At 39.3% G+C, this 22234-nt stretch overlaps 1 protein-coding gene and 3 long non-coding RNA genes across 4 annotated transcripts; all 4 read right to left on the bottom strand.

Annotated features, from left to right (window-relative positions):
* Positions 1–2212: 2212 nt before the first annotated feature.
* LOC311250487 lies at positions 2213–4002 on the bottom strand. Its single transcript, XR_014621292.1, has 4 exons — positions 3912–4002; positions 3018–3171; positions 2420–2498; positions 2213–2322 (listed from the first exon to the last, which is right to left on the bottom strand). It is a non-coding gene; the product is annotated as an uncharacterized lncRNA (long non-coding RNA).
* An 861-nt stretch (positions 4003–4863) lies between these two features.
* On the bottom strand, positions 4864–5481 carry LOC311250053. The gene is made up of 3 exons (XR_014621240.1): positions 5395–5481; positions 5190–5271; positions 4864–4943 (listed from the first exon to the last, which is right to left on the bottom strand). It is a non-coding gene; the product is annotated as an uncharacterized lncRNA (long non-coding RNA).
* A 4675-nt stretch (positions 5482–10156) lies between these two features.
* LOC311250240 lies at positions 10157–13231 on the bottom strand. The gene is made up of 4 exons (XR_014621249.1): positions 13089–13231; positions 12212–12365; positions 10564–10645; positions 10157–10316 (listed from the first exon to the last, which is right to left on the bottom strand). It is a non-coding gene; the product is annotated as an uncharacterized lncRNA (long non-coding RNA).
* A 2792-nt stretch (positions 13232–16023) lies between these two features.
* On the bottom strand, positions 16024–20612 carry LOC311250345 (uncharacterized protein). The gene is made up of 4 exons (XM_084341988.1): positions 20442–20612; positions 19670–19823; positions 16447–16528; positions 16024–16191 (listed from the first exon to the last, which is right to left on the bottom strand). The coding sequence occupies exons 1-4, from the start codon at positions 20509–20511 to the stop codon at positions 16165–16167; spliced, it is 333 nt and encodes a 110-aa protein (XP_084198114.1). The 5' UTR covers positions 20512–20612; the 3' UTR covers positions 16024–16164.
* Positions 20613–22234: the final 1622 nt, after the last annotated feature.

Here is a 22234-nt window from a genome sequence, read left to right as displayed (position 1 = left end):
TCATTGTCACTGTTCACTGCCAAACTTCATGTTTCACGTCACGTCACGTTTACGCCTACCCCAGTGGCGGCCAAGTGGCGGCTTCTGGAAAAGGAGGAATATTATGCCTCCCTTTTAGAAAGACAAGACGGCAGATTGCCGCCCTTACCTTGGAGCAAATGTGCCGCCTTTTCTATCTAAAAAGGGCTAGTGAAAATATAAAAAAAATAGTCACTTGAACTGATGGCTAAGATTTACTCAACAAAAACCCTTTTTTGCTTCCATTTCTCACTCAAACCAAAATCTGGTGTACGTCTAACAATGTGCAATTTCCTTTTATAAATCCCAAATCAACCTGGAGATGTGCGCACATGGATCCACCTCCTATACCGCCCCCTGGAAATAAGCCACTGATCGATGGTTCTTTACAGTGAATCATGGCCACAACAAAAGAAAGATGAAGAAAATACATATTTCTGGCACAGAGAACGAGGTGTTCGTTGGTGAGGTGGAGGTTACAAAACACATGTTGTATATGTAACCCGCTAGGTACTACAGAGTTTTGGACCAGATACTAGGTTCGTAGAGGAGGGTTTAAAGAGGAAGTCACATACACAATAAATAAATGGAGCCACGAAGTATGTTGGAAGTAAGTTGACTGTATTGAACTGCATGAAAGTAAAAAATAAAATAAAATAAAAATAAAATTCAGTGCAATGGCATCTGATTGCTCAATATTTCACAGTCTTTCTTTAACATAAAACCAAATGAAAGTGTCCAAATGGAAACGTAATGTTCCTTTAATGTCCTTGAGTGTTCTTGAATGTCAGCGCGCTTCAGTTAATGTGTGTAAGTCAAGTCAGGGGGAAGTTGAAAGAGTCAGGGGTTCAGAAGTCAGGTGTGTGCGACTATCTGCTTCAGGTAGGTACACTTTCCAAGGTTATTCTGTGTTGATAAGTGAGTTAACAACCGCCGTTTTCGTGACTTCTTGTTGACTTTCTCTTCCGTGTTTCTCATCTGCTCGTACGCTGCTCTGACTTCGCACCGCATTAACTCTGCACTCTCACTCCGCACTGTAACTCTTGCGAGAAGAGGGTGGGACTACTTTCTCTTACAAATCACGCATCTGCTTTTTATAATGCAACAATTAAGGACTGAGTGTGTGCAAAATTAATATTATTGACAGAATAATGAACTAAAGAGGGTTAATTAATTTAAAAAAAATTTTTTTAAGGGAAACAACCATATTATCTGTTATCTACTGGGTTACACATACTGTACGTTCATTCAAGTCGTCCTCTAGCAGTGTGAGGACAGTGACAGTCCGCGCAGTCCATGCAGCATTATGCACGAGGGGCACCGCACTATTTATGCGTACAGCGATCGGACTGATTGTTCCACTTGACAAAATGATCAGTGTTATCACTAACCCCCAACCGATCACAATTTGGTCATCGAACAGTCCGGCCCTCTCTGCCGCGCTCTGGGGGAGGGAATGTGATGGTGAGAGAGGCCTGAGGAAATATGATTGCAGATTTGAGTTGGCTTATGTCTTTTACAATTTATTTTCTGGTTGCTGGTTTGGTTCATGATAACGTGGATCATTAAATAACATCTACTATGAAGTGAAATCAATTGTGAGATGTATTATTATGCATTAGTGCCTCTCACGTTTAATTTCTACTATCTGCTTCAATTCAGCACCTCACCATTCGTGTCGCCAATTCCCCTCACCACCAAAATGTTCTCAGATATGGGTCAGAGTTTGCTTACAGGTGTGTGCATTCTCCCATCAAGTTTGTTCCTATAGATCACAACATTTACGTGGGAAGTGGCACACACATCTTTCAATACCCATTTTGTGCGTAGGCAAGCTTTATAGATGAGAGCCCTGATCTGGCCTGCACCAGACAGATTCAGAAGATTCAGATTCAGATTTGGGCCTGTTCTGGTTTATTCGGTTCGCTCTTGGCAGACATGTGGTCATGGTATGGCTCAAATTTTGGAAAACAGGAGTGGGCCAACTGTACCAGGTGTCAAGATATTGTGTGCTCCGGACATTAAGGATATTTTATTTGTGTATACTGTAAATACAATAAATACACAGCACAGAGACAACAATGGTCAAAAATCTTTATTAGCATAGAAGACAATAGAAATCCATACAAAGATATTATTACCATATCTAAATGTACCAATAAGCAGATAAAGGTGGAAATTTGCTCTAAATTATTTGAAAACAAGAAGGAAACAGTGTCAAGATTTCTGCGTAGATGGTCGTAATGGATAATCTTCATTGTGGCTGTTGAACACCCGTCAGATGATTTGGCAACGTACTCCTCTCTGCGGGAGAAGAATTTAAGGTAAAAGTCTCATATTGTAGGACTGAAATTTTCTTTAGTTATGCTGCATTTGATTTGAAGAAAAAACCTGGACTTACTTGCTCTAATTTCTTGAGTCTTCGGGTGACCCACCAGGCTCCTGGGTCCACACACCAATCTTTTTTCTCAGTGCGAAAGCTTCAGGGTTGAAAAGACAGGAAAGAGTAAAAATAAACCAAGCAAAACACAAACAGTATGTAGGCCTATAGCAAGAACAGAAAAAAGAAAAAAATGATCAAATATAATCAATGTGACTTAAACAAAAATATCTACAGTAGCAAAATGGTGAATTTAGGCCCACAAAGTAGATGATACAGATGTTTATGTTTATTTAAGGATCCCCATCAGAAGCACAAGGCTGTGCCCCTAGTCAAAGCAACGGAATAATGATCACGTAATCCAACTGGGCTACTAGGGAGACCTCTTCAGAACAGTGTTCCCAGGAGTTGTTGAAAACAAGGTCTAGACATGTACAAGAAGTAGCTATTTTTATTGTCAAACTATCACTGTTGTGCCAAAGATTCTCCTTCCTTCATATTATTCTTTGTTGTCTGCTCATGATCAGCTGTATTGGCTAGGTGACACCGCCTCACACACCGTGAGATAATGGACACAGGATGAAGCTTTTGTGAGTGTAATCTACTACTCTATACTTACACATAAGCATGTACTCCACAACCCCGAATTGTGTTCTCTTTCTGTTCAAAGCAGGCAGTTACAGGTTTGTTAAAGGCGGCTTTTGAGGTTGCCATACAGCAGTAAGGAGCAGGTCCTGTTGATCCGTACTTGCCCTGGGCACGCGGAGAAATCACTGCAATGCACAGAACAACAGCCATACTATTATTAAGTCTAGGAATAGGAAAAAAGTTCTTTCAGAACATCTTTATTTTCAAGAATAAAAATCTGTTAAGAGTTTCTAGTTTGATTCCCCGCCAAAGTTAAATTTGAGTATCTACAAAGAAGAACAAATAGAAGGCTTAAATAGCACTTCTGATACAGATATAACCTGTTAATTAGTGAGTTGTGCAGACATGAGAGTGGTTTTGATCTTCTCATATAACTCTCAGCAACAAAGTAAATAAACATATTTCCCAAAATGCTGAACGAACCCGAACTAACTATCTTTTAAAGCAATTGTGGGAGCAGAACACCCACACCCAGTGCCTCGACAGAAAAACTTAGCCTAGCATACATCTGGTCTCACCTGTTAACTAGTACAGTTGATACTACAGCTGATAGCCTGTAGAAGACCAAATATCCTACAGCAGCATCAGATCTTCATTTGCCTCAAAGGTCATAGGCTAAAAATTGTGATATCACAGGCTACTCCAAAATGCAAAGAAATATAAAAATGTTCTACATTATTATACAATACAAAATTGAAACATCCTGTGCCTAAAATATTAACATTTCGGAATAAGAGATACAACTTTCTTTTCATTACTGATGACTGTATTATTCAATTTCTATACAATACAATTCAATAGATTCTCCTAATCATTTAAGTTACACATCAAGGACTCTGGAAGTTATTATTAGTCATTAACACACCTTGTACAAGGAGGAAAGGCAGCATGGCTAAACACCCACGTGTCGGGCCACAGCGAATGGAGAAAGGCATCCTGGGTCCAAAAATGACAGTGAGTGAATAATTAATACCGTTTTTCTGAACACTCACTGGTCCAACTCTTGGTGTGAATAGTGATGCTCTGTCTTGCAAGAAGAAACCTCCTTGGTATAAATGAGGTGAGCATGAGGGAAAGAGTGCACCATCATTCCAGAGAAAGAGGAACAAGAGTGTGTGAGTCACTGAGATACACATTCATTGAAGTCACTGAATAACACAAACAAACAAATTGATCAAGGCAGCGACTTTTATGGGCAGGCATAAGATATTGACATCAAATCCAGGATTTTATTGATGTCAATGTGAATTCACAGATGAGGCCCATTGTTGTGAATTTCATCCACCTCATATTGCACCATGATGCACGGCCCAATGTGGCAATGATCCCCCAACCGAACTGACCTTTTCTTGTGACCAGTCCAAGGCAAACCTGTGCGCTAATCCTGCAGTTTATTTAGCATCTGTATATTATGCCACACCTGTCAGGTTGCTGGATTAACTCGGAAGAGGCAACATGTTCACCAACATGGGTTTAAACAAATTTCTGCTCAGAATTTGAGAGAAATAAACCTTTTTGTTTCACACTTTTGTTTCACAGAAAAAGTCTGAGTTGTTTTACTTCACCTCATCAAATAAAGGGATAAGTTGCATTTATATTTTTATAGAGTATATGTTTTGCTGCTGCCCTTTAGCTTTCTTCTGAACGTGCCAGTATGTGTATGTGTGTAAGTGCTATTTCATTCAGTATTTTCTTCACTGTGAATACATTATCAGCACAGAGACAACAATAGTCAAAACTCTTTATTAGTTTAGAAGACAATAACGATTCATGCAAAGATATTATAGACATATCTAACATGTTTGACATGTCAACATTTCTGCGTAGAAGGTCGTGATGCATTATCTTCAGTGTGGCTGTTGAACACCCGTCAGATGATTTGGCAACGTATTCCTCTCTGGGGAGAAGAATTTTAGTTAAAAGTCTCATATTGTAGGAACAAAAATGTCTTTATTTATGCTGTATCTGATTTGAAGTCAAAACCTTGAGTTCCTAAATGCTTACTAAGACAACACTACAGACTGTATTAACTCATCAAGAGTATTTGTTAGAGAGAACTGATAGAAATTAAGGAGGAAAAATTGAAATGTAAAAATGAAACAAGTATTGTGATATCATGAACAAGTTGTGAAATTGGACTTACTTGTTCTAATCTCTTCAGCCTTCGGGGGATCCACCAGGCTCCTGGGTCCACACACCGTTCATTGTTGTTCTCAGTGTGAAAGCTTTAGGGTTGAAAAGACAGGAAAGAGTAAAAAATGACACATTTCTGCATTTCTAGTCACTTGCTCACTTCTGCCTGCCAAGTCAACCAGCCACCCCCACCTAAACAAACCAGCTCCGCTCACCTGGTGTCACAGCTGCTCCTGATCACCTGTTAACCCAGTAGATATACCCCAGCCTCACTGATACTCTCTTCCTGGTTTCCGTGTTTCCTTATTGCGCTTGTGTTTTTGCAAACCGGACTTTTATTTTTCCTATGTACCTGCCAACCGACCACCACATGAGCTCTCATGAAATCATCACTAAGCTATCCTGCTGTCTTGCCTTTTCTTTTGCGATTGGGTCCAACCCCTGTTGCTCACTTACCAGCCGTGACACCAAGTGCCAAACAAGCTGCTCTATTTTGAGCAACCTGCAGCTTTTTCAGGTCGGATTTTGAAGCTGATGACCAGATTACAGGGCGGTATTCTAGATGAGACAGGATCAGACAATGAATGAGTGATTTGATTATTGTGGGAGGGATGATTCCTCTTCCCATGTTTATGACTACATCATTCGTGTGTTTGGACCAGGATAGTGAGCTATCAGGAGTTACACCCAGAAGTTTTAATGTGTTTACTTGTTTAATATTGTTGGTGCCTATTGCAAGTTTTCTCAACCCACTCGTATACTGTATGTCTCTCAGGGCTTTAGCTGAAGAACCAGTTAAATCTTGGTCCGATATTGTGGCACTGTACGAAGTGGAGTCATCAGCATACATTGATGTTTTTTGCACGCACTGGCAGGTCATTGGTGAAGGTGGAGTATAACAAAGTCCCCAGGCAGCTGCTTTGTGGAATCCCATGTATTTAAGGATAACCACTAGAAGGACATGGATGTGATTCTTGTCTTCCTGGGGTCCCGAACATAAAAATACAATACCAACATGCAATTACAAAGTACAAAGTATTTAAACAATGCAGCTCCCACTTGTTATCTGTGCTTGTTAGCCAATATGACGTTTTGCATCTTGACACTAAGTATCAACTCCTGACTTAGCAAACAAACATTACCTAACAAATTAGATAGCCAAGCTAAATTTGTCCTGGCTTTAGTCACACATTTAGCACACATACACTAAAGTGGTATTGATCTTCTCACCTAACTCTGAAAGAAAGCCAAGAAGTGTCTTTCCCAGCATGTCAAACTATCACTGCCAAAGTTTCTCTTTCATTCATATTATTCTTTGTTGTCTGCTCATGATCAGCTGTGTCGGCTAGGTGACACCGCCTAACACACCATGAGAGAATGGACACAAGATTAAGCTTTTGTGAGTGTAATCTACTACCCTATACTTACATATAAGCATGTACTCTACAACCCCGAATTGTGTTCTCCTTTTGTTCAAAGCAGGCAGTTACAGGTTCATTAAAGTTGCCTTTTGAGGTTGCCATACAGCAGTCGGGAGCAGGTCCTGGGTGTCCGTGCACGCCCTGGATACACTGAGAAATCACTGCAATGCACAGAACAGCCATACTATTATTAAGTGTAGTAATAGGAAAATATTCTTTCACAACAACTTTTTTTTAAAAAGCAAATTTGTATGAAATGTTGCTAGTTTGATTCCCCGCCAAAGTTAAATTTGAGTATTTACGAAGAAGAATAGAAGGCTTAAATAGCACTTCGGATACAGATATCGCCTGTTAATCAGTAAGTTGTACAGACATGAGAGTGGTTTTGATCTTCTCATATAACTCGCAGCAATGAAGCGAATAAACATATTTCTCAGAATGCTGAATGAACTAACAAAAGACCAGAACACCCACACCCAGTGCCTCGACAGAAGAACTTAGCCTAGCCTACACCTTGTCTCACCCGTGAACTAGTACAGTGCAGCTGAAAGCCTGTAGAAGACCAAATATCCTACAGCAGCATCAGATCTTAGTTTGCCTCAAAGGTCATAGGTTAAATATCGTAATATAACAAGCTACGCCAAAATGCAAAGAAACATAAAAGCTTTCTACATTATTATACAATACAAAATTAAAACTTCCTGTTCCTAAAATATTAACTTTTCGGAATAAGAGGTACAACTTTCTTTTCATTACTGATGACTGTATTATTCAATTTCTATACAATACAATTCAATAGATTCTCCTAATCATTTAAGTTACACATCAAGGACTCTGAAAGTCATTATTAGTCATTAACACACCTTGTACAAGGAGGAAGGGCAGCATGGTTAAACACCCACGTGTCAGGCCACAGCGAATGGAGAAAGGCATCCTGGGTCCAAATATGACAGTGAGTGAATAATTAATAACGTTATTCTGAACACTCACTGGTCCAACTCTTGGTGTGAACAGTGATGCTCTGTCTTGCAAGAAGAAACCTCTTTGATATAAATGAGATGAGCATGAGGGAAAGAGTGCACCATCATTCCAGAGAAAGAGGAACAAGAGTATGGCCTGAATGCAACCGACGTAGTAGCTTCAGTTCCACGTTCAGAAAGGTCTGGAGGCAAGATAGAAGAGTGAACATATCTCACACCTTTTGTGTAAAAAAAAAAAAAAAGTGTTGAAGTGATGAAAAGTATTGTGTTTATATTTTTGTTGAGTATATTGCTTTGGCTCCTACACCAGTACTCCTGCTGCTCTACAAACTGGGTGGGTGCCGACTGCTATCAACTGTAGGTAATACATTGACTGTAGATATGACTCCACTTCAAAAAACATGAACTAACCCTTGTAGCAAATGGTGAACCAACATAAACAGATTAAGGGAACACTTAATCATCACGGTATAACACCAAGTCAGTAAATCTTTAGGGATATCAATCCGTCCATTTAGGAAGCAGAAGTCATTGTGAATCAATTTCATCTGCTTTGGTGCAAATAAAAGTGACAACAGGTGCAATGGAGAGGCAAAAGCAAGACAACCCCCACAAAGGGAATAGTTTTGTGTCTCTGTACAGTATCTGGTTATTGTGAACAGGTAAGAGGCTTATTCTAGACTCTCACTGGTAAACACTTGCAGTAAACAGTGATGCTCTGACTTGCAAGAAGAAACTTCCTTTGTTACAAATGAGGTGAGCTTGAGGGGACAAACACACACTCATTTCAGAGAAAGAGGAACAAAACAAACACTTTTATTTTTTGGATGACTACTCAATTATTTTGTGATGATCTTTTCTCCCTATAGGGATAAAACATATATCTGTAGGTAGATATATTGTCACATTGAAGTCACTGAGAGACACTGTTTAAAAGGGTTGGTCTGGATTCACCAAAGTCACACAATCACACAAACAAACAGGTTGAGGCCACAGTAGAGCAACAACTACTCCCATGTCCTGCTGAGATAAAATGACTGTTTTTTGCAATGGAGTCTGGTGGCTTTAAAGAAAGCAACACAATGACTACAGTTCTACATCTGGAAAGGTCTGATGGAAAGATAGAAGAGTGAAAATATGTCACACCTTTTGTGTGAACAAAAAAAGTCTCAGATCTTTAACTTCAAGTCATGAAAAGTGTTGTGTTTGGAGATCATGTGGAGAAGATAATGCAAATAAATTCCATGTTTTTTGGGAATGCCCCTCTATTATACCTTACTCGACTCCATCGAGTAATAATACTGTATCCTATAAACCCCTTGGTTCCCGCTACAGACTTTAAGTTGTTCATTTGTTCACATGATTATAAGTGTTTGGATGTCCTCCATTAGGAGAAAAAGGACTCTGTAAAATAACTGGAAAAGAAGAAAACAAGCCAAAATTGTATGTCTAGAAGACATTATACAGGATGTAATTTGTGGAGGGAATTATGTATTTTGATATCAATAAATAGATAATTACAAAAAAAAGAAAAGTGTTGCGTTTATATATTTTTGCTTTGGCTCCTACACCAGTACTCCTGCTGCTTCTACAAACCGGGTGGGTGTCGACTGCTATCAACTGTAGGTAATACATTGACTGTAGATATGACCCCACTTCAAAAAACCTGAACTAACTCTTGAGGCAAATGGTGTTTTACATGTATAGCTGAGAAATACCTGATCCTCTCACACTGCAGTAAACTCATTAAAGAGTGAAATATTAACTGAAATGTAAATGTCACTTGAGGTCAAAATCAGTGATGAAGGATGACAGAGAGCAGAGACCTAAGAGCCCAACACCCAAATCTAGATGGGCCGGCTCACCAGAGATGTTATGAAGGTGAAGCCGTCAAGGAACCAGCATTTTTATTCACATTACTTTTTTTTATGTTGGCATTACATGTATGGAGGAACATCACAACATGTTAGGTGTATTTAACACAATTACAAGTAATAGACAAACAGTCAGGCACAGCACAGGACTTTTTTCAGTTTTGTGAGTAGATTATTTGGAGTGCAGTTTTTGCTGCTTTTTCTCAAATATCTTGAAATAATAGTGCAAGATCATGACGTGGTGTCAGACCCTACTGCTGAGATAAAAATAAATTACTCTATTTGTCAATGGAGTCTGGCGGCTTTAAAGAAAGCAGCATAATGGCTTCAGTTCCCTTCAAGAAAGGCCTGACTGCAAGGTAAAATAAGTGAAAATATTAGAAATAGTCACTTTAACTGATGGCTAAGATTTACTCAACAAAAACACTTTTTGCTCCCATTTCTCATTCAAACCAATATTCAAATGACGTGATCCGGCCCACACCAGACAGATTCAGCAGATTCAAATTCAGAATTGGGCCAGTTCTGATGTATTGGGTTCGCTCTTGGCTGTCGTGGTCATGTTAAGGTTCAGATTTGGAAAAAAGGAGTGGAGCCACCCAAATTCATTCCATGCGGTATGTGTACGTGTGTAAGTGCTATTTCATTCAGTATTTTCTTCACTGTGAATACATTATCAGCACAGAGACAACAATAGTCAAAACTCTTTATTAGTTTAGAAGACAGTAACGATTCATGCAAAGATATTATTGACATATCTAACATGTTTGACATGTCAACATTTCTGCGTAGAAGGTCGTGATGCATTATCTTCAGTGTGGCTGTTGAACACCCGTCAGATGATTTGGCAACGTATTCCTCTCTGGGAAGAAGAATTTTAGTTAAAAGTCTCATATTGTAGGAACAAAAATGTCTTTATTTATGCTGTATCTGATTTGAAGTCAAAACCTTGAGTTCCTAAATGCTTACTAAGACAACACTACAGACTGTATTAACTTATCAAGAGTATTTGTTAGAGAGAACTGATAGAAATTTAGGAAGAAAAATTGAAATGTAAAAATGAAAACAAGTATTGTGATATCATGAACAAGTTGTGAAATTGGACTTACTTGTTCTAATCTCTTCAGCCTTCGGGGGATCCACCAGGCTCCTGGGTCCACACACCGTTCATTGTTGTTCTCAGTGTGAAAGCTTTAGGGTTGAAAAGACAGGAGAGAGTAAAAAATGACACATTTCTGCATTTCTAGTCACCTGCTCACTTCTGCCTGCCAAGTCAACCAGCCACCCCCACCTAAACAAACCAGCTCCGCTCACCTGGTGTCACAGCTGCTCCTGATCACCTGTTAACACAGTATATATACCCCAGCCTCACTGATACTCTCTTCCTGGTTTCCATGTTTCCTTATTGCGCTTGTGTTTTTGCAAACCGGACTTTTATTTTTCCTATGTACCTGCCAACCAACCACCACATGAGCTCTCATGAAATCATCACTAAGCTATCCTGCTGTCTTGCCTTTTCTTTTGCGATTGGGTCCAACCCCTGTTGCTCACTTACAAGCCGTGACACCAAGTGCCAAACAAGCTCCTCTATTTTGAGCAACCTGCAGCTTTTTCAGGTCGGATTTTGAAGCTGATGACCAGATTACAGGGCGGTATTCTAGATGAGATAGGATCAGACAATGAATGAGTGATTTGATTATCGTGGGAGGGATGATTCCTCTTCCCATGTTTATGACTACATCGTTTGTGTGTTTGGACCAGGATAGTGAGCTATCAGGAGTTACACCCAGAAGTTTTAATGTGTTTACTTGTTTAATATTATTGGTGCCTATTGCAGCTTTCTCAACCCACTCGTATACTGTATGTCTCTCAGGGCTTTCGCTGGAGAACCAGTTAAATCTTGGCCCGATATTGTGGCACTGTACGAAGTGGAGTCATCAGCATACATTGATGTTTTTTGCACACACTGGCAGGTCATTGGTGAACATGGAGTATAACAAAGTCCCCAGGCAGCCGCTTTGTGGAATCCCACAGTCAGTGACAGTCCAGTATGACAAGCTGGCATTAAAAAGGACTTTCTCCCTAAGAGATAATCTATGAACCATGAAATTACATTAGATATAAAACCATAACAGTGTAACGTGCCAATAAGCAAGGTTTGCTCTATCAGGTTGAATGCCGCACTAAAATCCAACATTACAGCCCCCACTTGTTATTCATGCTTGTTAGCCAAGATGACCTTGTTACCTCCTTTCAGGAGTTTGTTCTTCCTCAACAATGCAACCAAATTATAATCGTGTAATCCAACTGGGCTGATAGGGAGACAGTTTGAGAACAGTATTCCCAAGAGTTGTTTAAAACAAGGTCTAGACATGTAGAAACGGTACTGAGCCGGGCTAGCTACTTACCCACTGCTACCAATCTTAATGCTAAGCATCAACTCCTGACTTAGCAAACAAACATTACCTAGCAAATTAGACAGCTCAGCTAAATTTCTGATGGCTTTAGTCACACATTTAGCACACATACACTAAAGTGGTATTGATCTTCTCACCTAACTCTGACAGAAAGCCAAGAAGTGTCTTTCCCAGCATGTCAAACTATCACTGTTGTGCCAAAGTTTCTCTTTCACTCATGTTATTCTTTGTTGTCTGCTCATGATCAGCTGCGTCGGCAAGGTGACGCCGCCTAACACACCGTGAGATATTGGACACAAGATGAAGCTTTTGTGAATGTAATCTACTACCCTATACTTACACATAAGCATGTACTCTACAACCCCGAATTGTGTTCTCCTTTTGTTCAAAGCAGGCGGTGACAGGTTCGTTAAAGTTTCCCTTTGAGGTTGCCATACAGCAGGTGGCAGCAGGTCCTCGGGGTCTGGGTCTGCCATTGGTACGCTGAGAAATCACTGCAATGCACATAACAGCCATACTATTATTAAGTCTAGGAATAGGAAAATATTCTTTCACAACAACTTTTTTTTAAGGCAAATTTGTATAAAATGTTGCTAATTTGATTCCCTGCCAAAGTAAAATTGTACTATTTACGAAGAAGAACAAATAGAAGGCTTAAATAGCACTTCGGATACAGATATAACCTGTTAATAAGTGAGTTGTACAGACATGAGAGTGGTTTTGATCTTCTCATATAACTCTCAGCAATAAAGTAAATAAACATATTTCTCAAAATGCTGAACGAACCCTAACTAACAATATCTTAAAGCAATTGTGGGAGCAGAACACCCACACCCAGTGCCTCGACAGAAAAACTTAGCCTAGCATACATCTGTTCTTGACCTTTAACTAGTACAGTGCAGCTGAAAGCCTGTAGAAGACCAAATATACTACAGGAGCATCAGATCTTCATTTGCCTCAAAGGTCATAGGCTAAATATCGAAGTAGTACAAGCTACTCCAAAATGCAAAGAAATATAAAAGCTTTCTAAATTTTTATACAATACAAAAAACTTCCTGTTCCTAAAATATTAACTCTTCAGAATAAGAGATAGAACTTTCTTTTCATCACTGATGAGTGTATTATTCAATTTCTATACAATACAATTCAATAGATTCTCCTAATCATTTAAGTTACACATCAAGGACTCTAAAAGTCATTAATAGTCATTAACACACCTTGTGCATGGAGGAAAAACAGCATGGTCAAACACAAAAGTGTCGGTCCACAGCGAATGGAGAAAGGCATCCTGGGTTCAAATATGACAGTGAGTGAATAATTAATAGCGTTATTCTGAACACTCACTGGTCCAACTCTTGGTCTGTACAGTGATGCTCTGTCTTGCAAGAAGAAACCTGCTTGATATAAATGAGGTGAGCATGAGGGAAAGAGTGCACCGTCACTCCAGAGAAAGAGGAACAAGAGTTGCCAATGGTCACAAAGCGTTCACCAACATTGTTTTTCTTTTTGTTTTTTTTGCAAATTTCTGCTCAGAATTTGAGAGAAATAAACCTTTTTGTTTCACACTTTTGTTTCACAGAAAAAGTCTGAGATGTTTTACTTCACCTCATCAAATAAAGGGATAAGTTGCATTTATATTTTTATAGAGTATATGTTTTGCTGCTGCCCATTAGCTTCCTTCTGCTTTTACTTCTGCTGCTTCTCTAAACAGGGGGCGTGCTGACTGCAATCTATTGTAGGCGTTACATTGACCATGGATAAGTACCTGATATGACCCCACTTCAAAAACCCAACTAACCTCTTAAGCAACAGGTGAATCATATATTTTCGTAAAATGTATAACTGTTAATCTCTCACACTGCAGACACTTGTAAACTCATTAAAGAGTAAAATATCAACTAAAATGTAAATGTCACTTTGCTTCTACAAACTGGGTGAGTGCCGACTGCTATCAACTGTAGGTAATACATTGACTGTAGATATGACCCCTCTTGCAGAAAATGGTGAACCATATACACTGCTCAAAAAAGTTAGATAACACTTAATCATCATAGTATAACACCAAGTCAGTTAACTTCAGGGATGTGAATCAATTTCACCTGCTTTGATACAAATGAAAGTGACAACAGGTGCAATGGAGAGGCAAAAGCAAGACAACCCCCACAAAGGGAATGGTTTTGCATATGTGTCTCTGTACAGTATCTGGTTATTGTGAACAGGTAAGAGCCTTATTCTAGACTCTCACTGGTAAACACTTGCAGTAAACAGTGATGCTCTGACTTGCAAGAAGAAACTTCCTTGGTTACAAATGAGGTGAGCCTGAAGGGACAAACACACACTCATTCCAGAGAAAGAGGAACAAAACAAACACTTTAATTTTTTGGGTGACTACTCAATTATTTTGTGATCATCTTTTCTCCCTATAGGGATAAAACATATATCTGTAGGTAGATATATTGTCTCTAGTGATTGTGTGATGTGTTGAAGTCACTGAGAGACACTGTTTTAAAGGGTTGGTTTGGATTCACCAAAGTCACACAATCACACAAACAAACAGGTCGAGGCCGCAGCAGAGCAGCAACTCCCATGTCCTGCTGAGATAAAATGACTGTTTTTTGCAATGGAGTCTGGTGGCTTTAAAGAAAGCAACACAATGACTACAGTTCTACATCTGGAAAGATCTGATGGCAAGACAGAAGAGTGAAAATATGTCACACCTTTTGAGTGAACAAAAAAAGTCTCAGATCTTTAACTTCAAGTCATGAAAAGTGTTAGGTTTGGAGATCATGTGGAGAAGATAATGCCAATAAATTCCATGTTTTTTGGGAATGCCCTTCTATTATACCTTACTCGACTCCATCGAGTAATAATGCTGTGTCCTATAAACCCCTTGGTTCCCGTTACAGACTTTAAGTTGTTCATTTGTTCACATGATTATAAGTGTTTGGATGTCCTCCATTAGGAGGAAAAGGACTCTGTAAAATAACTGGAAAAGAAGAAAACAAGCCAAAATTGTATGTCTAGAAGACATTATACAGGATGTAATTTGTGGAGGGAATTATGTATTTTGATATCAATAAATAGATAATTACAAAAAAAGAAAAGTGTTGTGTTTACTGTATATATTTTTGCTTTGGCTCCTACACCAGTACTCCTGCTGCTTCTACAAACTGGGTGGGTGCCGACTGCTATCAACTGTGGGTAATATATTGACTGTAGATATGACCCCACTTCAAAAAACCTGAACTAACTCTTGAGGCAAATGGTGTTTTACATGTATAGCTGAGAAATTCCTGATTCTCTCACACTGCAGTAAACTCATCAAAGAGTGAAATATTAACTGAAATGTAAATGTTACTCGAGGTCAAAGTCAGTGACGAAGGATGACAGAGAGCAGAGACCTAAGAGCCCAACACCCAAACCCACAAAGGTCTAGATGGGCCGGCTCGCCAGAGATGTTATGAAGGTGAAGCCGTCAAGGAACCAGCATTTTTATTCACATTACTTTTTTTTATGTTGGCATTACATGTATGGAGGAACATCACAACATGTTAAGTGTATTTAACACAATTACAAGTAATAGACAAACAGTCAGGCACAGCACAGGACTTTTTTCAGTTTTGTGAGTAGATTATTTGGAGTGCAGTTTTTGCTGCTTTTTCTCAAATATCTTAAAATAATAGTGCAAGATTATGACATGGTGTCAGACCCTACTGCTGAGATAAAAATAAATGACTCTATTTGTCAATGGAGTCTGGTGGCTTTGAAGAAAGCAGCATAATGGCTTCAGTTCCCTTCCAGAAAGGCCTGACTGCAAGGTAAAATAAGTGAAAATATTAGAAATAGTCACTTTAACTGATGGCTAAGATTTACTCAACAAAAAAACTTTTTGCTCCCATTTCTCATTCAAACCAATATTCAAATGACCTGATCCGGCCCACACCAGACAGATTCAGCAGATTCAAATTCAGAATTGGGCCAGTTCTGATGTATTGGGTTCGCTCTTGGCTGTCGTGGTCATGTTAAGGCTCAGATTTTGAAAACAGGAGTGGGCCACCCAAATTCATTCCATGCGGTATGTGTACGTGTGTAAGTGCTATTTCATTCAGTATTTTCTTCACTGTGAATACATTATCAGCACAGAGACAACAATAGTCTAAACTCTTTATTAGTTTAGAAGACAGTAACGATTCATGCAAAGATATTATTGACATATCTAACATGTTTGACATGTCAACATTTCTGCGTAGAAGGTCGTGATGCATTATCTTCAGTGTGGCTGTTGAACACCCGTCAGATGATTTGGCAACGTATTCCTCTCTGGGGAGAAGAATTTTAGTTAAAAGTCTCATATTGTAGTAATTAAAATGTCTTTATTTATGCTGTATCTGATTTGAAGTCAAAACCTTGAGTTCCTAAATACTTACTAAGACAACACAACAGACTGTATCATGGCATGAACTCATCAAGAGTATTTGTTAGAGAGAACTGATAGAAATTAAGGAGGAAAAATTGAAATGTAAAAATGAAAACAAGTATTGTGATATCATGAACAAGTTGTGAAATTGGACTTACTTGTTCTAATCTCTTCAGCCTTCGGGGGATCCACCAGGCTCCTGGGTCCACACACCGTTCATTGTTGTTCTCAGTGTGAAAGCTTTAGGGTTGAAAAGACAGGAGAGAGTAAAAAATGACACATTTCTGCATTTCTAGTCACCTGCTCACTTCTGCCTGCCAAGTCAACCAGCCACCCCCACCTAAACAAACCAGCTCCGCTCACCTGGTGTCACAGCTGCTCCTGATCACCTGTTAACACAGTATATATACCCCAGCCTCACTGATACTCTCTTCCTGGTTTCCATGTTTCCTTATTGCACTTGTGTTTGCTAACCGGACTTTTATTTTTCCTACGTACCCGCCAACCGACCACCACGTGAGCTCTCATGAAATCATCACTAAGCTATCCTGCTGTCTCGCCTTTTCTTCTGCGATCGGGTCCAACCCCTGTTGCTCACTTACAAGCCGTGACACCAAGTGCCAAACAAGCTCCTCTATTTTGAGCAACCTGCAGCTTTTTCAGGTCGGATTTTGAAGCTGATGACCAGATTACAGGGCGGTATTCTAGATGAGACAGGATCAGACAATGAATGAGTGATTTGATTATTGTGGGAGGGATGATTCCTCTTCCCATGTTTATGACTACATCGTTTGTGTGTTTGGACCAGGATAGTGAGCTATCAGGAGTTACACCCAGAAGTTTTAATGTGTTTACTTGTTTAATATTATTGGTGCCTATTGCAGTTTTCTCAACCCACTCGTATACTGTATGTCTCTCAGGGCTTTCGCTGGAGAACCAGTTAAATCTTGGCCCGATATTGTGGCACTGTACAAAGTGGAGTCATCAGTGTACATTGATGTTTTTTTTCACACACTGGCAGGTCATTGGTGAAGATGGAGTGTAACAAAGTCCAAGGGCCGGCCCTGGGCATAGGCAGTATAGGCAAATGCTAAGGGCGCCGTCATCCATAGGGGGCGCTGCAAACGGGGGGAGAAAAAAAAACCAACAACTATTTTTTACCAGCTCTATTACTAATATTATTTCACAATATTATATAAGCCCACAGCAACATAACCTTATTGCAAAGCCTATCAAATAATGGAGAGGCCTTTTTTCTGGGTTCCTGGCTGGCTCGTTGCACTGTACCTGCCCCCTGTGAGGGTGGGGGGTGGGTCGAGAGGCGAGCTGCCTGAATCTGACCCGACCTTGACCCAATTTATCAGTACTGTAGCGGAACCACTATGTCCAAAAGACTGAAACCATCCGGCGCCCAGGGAAGGAAAAGAAGGGAAGCAGAGGAAGCAAAACGTGAAAAAGAAAGAGGTACAGTAACGTCAATGTGATGAAGTGAATGAAATTAATAGTTTAATGCATCATAGTTACCGTTGTTGGAGCAGAGTGTTAACTTGCTAGCTTACTTCAGACGATAGTAGCATTGTTTAATAATCAGTAAATAGCTGAGTCGACGTAAGTTAATGTTACTCCACCTTAAATTCATCAGAGACATTTGGAAAGTTAACGTCAGGCCTGTTCAGGTGTTATTTTAACCTGTTGGCTGTGTTTTCCTGCTTGTATGTCAGTTAAAATGCGATTAGTTTTCTATCCCCTTTATAAGTAATAGGGTAGTTATAAGCCTTTGGTTTCTTGTGTCACAGTTTGTTTTCTTTGAAGTGTATTACTGTTAATACTACTTTCCCATGTCATTCATAGGCTACATATATAAGTATAAATTTCACTGCACTTTACTGCTTTTTGCACTCTGGTTAGACTGAATTGCATTGCAATGATGATAAAGTTGAATGAGTCTCATCGTATTTTCATTATTAGTCTATATTAGTCTTATGTATAGCACACACCAAGCATCTGTTTTTTATTAAAATGTAACATCCAGTGGTCACATATACTTCTCTCTTCAGATGCACTTTTAAAATATTTCACAACCACCCCAGTGACACAGCATCAGGTGCTCCTGTCCTCTACCTCAGCACAGCAGAGTGACACAGCATCAGGACTAAAGGCTGCACCAACAGACCTGCTGACTGGCCATCTCTTCTAACTGACACAGTAAGAAAGGAGTTAGTTCACAGAGGACCATTTCAAATAAAAACCAGAGTCTTAGTCAGTGGGGAAAAAATCAGAAAAAGCTGGCTGATGTACTCAAAAAAGAATGATAGCTTGCACTGCTTCTGCTGCAAAAGATTTCCGCCCAAAGAATACAGACTGTTTTTATTTTGTATGTAAATAGAATATTCTGTAATATGTTTGTGCAATACCTTATTTATATTGTATTTTTACTTTATCACTTGTTTCTTTGTGTTTATTTGGTGTGAGATTTTTGACTTAAAAGAAATAAAATCTTGAATATATATATGTAGTTTCTGTGTGAGTGTATGAAAATTAATTGTAAAATTGACTGCGATGCAAGGGGGTGCCAGCCAAAATCTTGCCTAGGGCACCAAATTGGTCAGGGCCGGCACTGCAAAGTCCCCAGGCAGCTGCTTTGTGGAATCCCACAGTCAGTGAAAGTCCAGTATGACAAGCTGGCATTAAAAAAGACTTTCTCCCTAAGAGATCATCTTTGAACCATGAAATTACATTAGATATAAAACCATAACAGTGTAACGTGCCATTAAGCAAGGTTGGTTCTATCAGGTTGAATGCCGCACTAAAATCCAACATTACAGCCCCCACTTGTTATTCATGCTTGTTAGCCAAGATGACCTTGTTACCTCCTTTCAGGAGTTTGTTCTTTCTCAACAAAGCAACCAAATTATAATCGTGTAATCCAACTGGGCCACTAGGGAGACAGTTTGAGAACAGTATTCCCAAGAGTTGTTCAAAACAAGGTTAGACATGTAGAAACGGTACTGAGCCGGGCTAGCTACTTACCCACTGCTACCAATCTTAATGCTAAGCATCAACTACTGACTTAGCAAACAAACATTACCTAGCAAATTAGACAGCTCAGCTAAATTTCTGATGGCTTTAGTCACACATTTAGCACACATACACTAAAGTGGTATTGATCTTCTCACCTAACTCTGAAAGAAAGCCAAGAAGTGTCTTTCTCAGCATGTCAAACTATCAATGTTGTGCCAAAGTTTCTCTTTTTCGTTCACATTATTCTTTGCTGTCTGCTCATGATCAGCTGTGTCGGCTAGGTGACATCGCCTAACACACCATGAGAGAATGGACACAAGATGAAGCTTTTGTGAATGTAATCTACTACCCTATACTTACATATAAGCATGTACTCCACAACCCAGAAATGAGTCCTCCTTTTGTTCAAAGCAGGCGGTGACAGGTTCATTGAAGCTGCCTTTTGAGGTTCCAATACAGCAGTTGGGAGCAGGTCCTAGAGATGCCCCCTGATTCTCGGAGAGCACAGGAATCACTGCAATGCACAGAACAACAGCGAATACTATTATTAAGTGTATGTATAGGAAAGTAGTCTTTCAGGACAGCGTTTTTATTAAGAGCAAAAATCTGTTAAATGTTTGTGGGTTGATTCCCTGCAAAAAGTTACATTTTCAGTATTTACAAAGAAATAGAAATTACTTAAATAGCACTTCTGATACAGATATAACCCGTTGATTAGTGAGTTGTACAGACATAAGTGGAGTTTGCTGAACCAAACCTAACTAACAATCTTTTAAGGCAACTGTGGGAGCAGAACACCCACACCCAGTGCCTCGACAGAAAAACTTAGCCTAGCCTACATCTGTTCTCACCAGTTAACTAGTACAGTGCTAAATCATAGGCTTGATATCATAATATCACCAGCTACTTCAAAATGCAAAGAAATAAAAAAAACTTTCTCCATTATTATACAATACAAAATTAAAACATCCTGTGCCTAAAATATAAAATGTGTGGAATAAGAGATACAACTTTCTTTTCATCACTGATGAGTGTATTATTCAATTTCTATACAATACATTTCAATAGATTCTCCTAATCATTTAAGTTACACATCAAGGACTCTAAAAGTCATTAGTAATTGTTAACACACCTTGTGCATGGAGGAAAGGCAGCATGGTCAAACACAAAAGTGTTCGGCCACAGCGAATGGAGAAAGGCATCCTGGGTCCAAATATGACAGTGAGTGAATAATTAATAGCGTTTTTCTGAACACTCAGTGGTCCAACCCTTGGCGTTAATAGTGATGCTCTGTCTTGCAAGACGAAACCTCCTTGATATAAATGAGGTGAGCACAAGGGAAAGAGTGCACCATCATTCCAGAGAAAGAGGAACAAGAGTGTGTGAGTCACTGAGAGACACTGGGCAATGATCCCAAAGGTCACAAGGCGTTCACCAACATCGATATTTGGAAATTTCTGCTCAGAATTTGAGAGAAATAAACCTTTTTGTTTCACAGAAAAAGACTGTTGTGTTTTACTTCACCTCATTACATAAGGGGACACTTTGCATTTATATTTTTATTGCGTATATGTTTTGCTGCTGCCTGTTAGCTTCCTTCTGATTTTACTCCTGCTGCTTCTCCAAACTGGGGGCGTGTTGACTGCAATCTATTGTAGGTGTTACATTGACCATGGATAAGTACCTGATATGACCCCACTTCAAAAACCCAACTAACCTCTGAAGCAACAGGTGAATCATATATTTTCGTAAAATGTATAACTGTTCATCTCTCACACTGCAGACACTTGTAAACTCATTAAAGAGTAAAATATCAACAGAAAAGTAAATGTCACTTTGGGTCAAAATCAGCAAAGAAGGGTGACAGAGACCAGAGACCTAGGAGCCCAACATCCAAACCCACAAAGGTCTATCTTGGCCGGCTGACCAAAAATGATATCAAGGTGATTATTTAAAGGCAAAAGGCAACACATGTAACAGAGCCCCAAACATATTTCCATTATTGGGAAACATTTCATAAGTTACTGCAATAATAAACATTAACTAACATTTATGCTATACAATTAATGTGTAATTAGCTGTCAGTTAATTCTTCTTACTGTATCAACTAACATTAATAGCATCTTTATAGTTTTATTAATAACGTCTAAATTAATGCCTTAGTTAACATGAACACGTTTTTCTAGACTCTCACTGGTAAACGCTTGCAGTAAACAGTGATGCTCTGACTTGCAAGAAGAAACTTCCCTTGTTACAAATGAGGTGAGCTTGAAGGGTCAAACACAATCTCATTCCAGAGAAAGAGGAACAAAACAAACACTTAGTGTTTTTGTTTTTTTGAGTGGCTACCCAATTATTTTGTGATGTTGTCTCCCTATAAGGATAAAAATATATAGATTCACCAAAGCCACACAATCACACAAACAAACAAGTCAAGGCTGCGGCAGAGCAGTAACTCCCATGTCCGGCTGAGATAAAATTATTGTTCTTGTCAAAGGAGTCTGGTGGGCTGAAACCAGCCAACATAATGTCTCAGTTCCACGTTCAGAAAGGTTTGAAGGCAAGATAAAAGAGTGAACATATCTCACACCTTTTGTGTTAAAAAAATAAAGTCTTGAAGTCATGAAAAGTATTGCGTTTATGTTTTTGTTGAGTACATTGCTTCGGCTCCGACACCAGTACTCTGACTGCTTCTACAAACTGGGTGGGTGCCGACTGCTATCAACTGTAGGTAATACATTGACTGTAGATATGACCCCACTTCAAAAAACCTGAACTAACCCTTGCAGCAAATGGTGAACCATATACACTGCTCAAAAAATTAGGGGAACACTTAATCATCATAGTATAACACCAAGTCAGTTAACTCAAGTGATGTGAATCAATTTCACCTGCTTTGGTGCAAATGAAAGTGACAACAGGTGC

This window comes from Pagrus pagrus, assembly GCF_965226575.1.
Source record: "Pagrus pagrus genome assembly, chromosome: 21".
Classification (NCBI taxonomy): domain Eukaryota; kingdom Metazoa; phylum Chordata; class Actinopteri; order Spariformes; family Sparidae; genus Pagrus; species Pagrus pagrus.
This window is presented reverse-complemented; position numbering and strand designations above follow the sequence as displayed.

What these genes read in the sequence shown, in the direction of transcription:
- LOC311250345 (XM_084341988.1), bottom strand. Translation starts at nt 20,511, where the DNA reads ATGCCTTTCTCCATTCGCTGTGGCCGAACACTTTTGTGTTTGACCATG. An exon ending in GCCTTTCCTCCATGCACAAG is followed by an intron (nt 19,824 to 20,441) that starts GTGTGTTAACAA and finishes TGTGCATTGCAG; the next exon opens with TGATTCCTGTGCTCTCCGAG. An exon ending in TGTGGAGTACATGCTTATAT is followed by an intron (nt 16,529 to 19,669) that starts GTAAGTATAGGG and finishes TCAACCCTAAAG; the next exon opens with CTTTCACACTGAGAACAACA.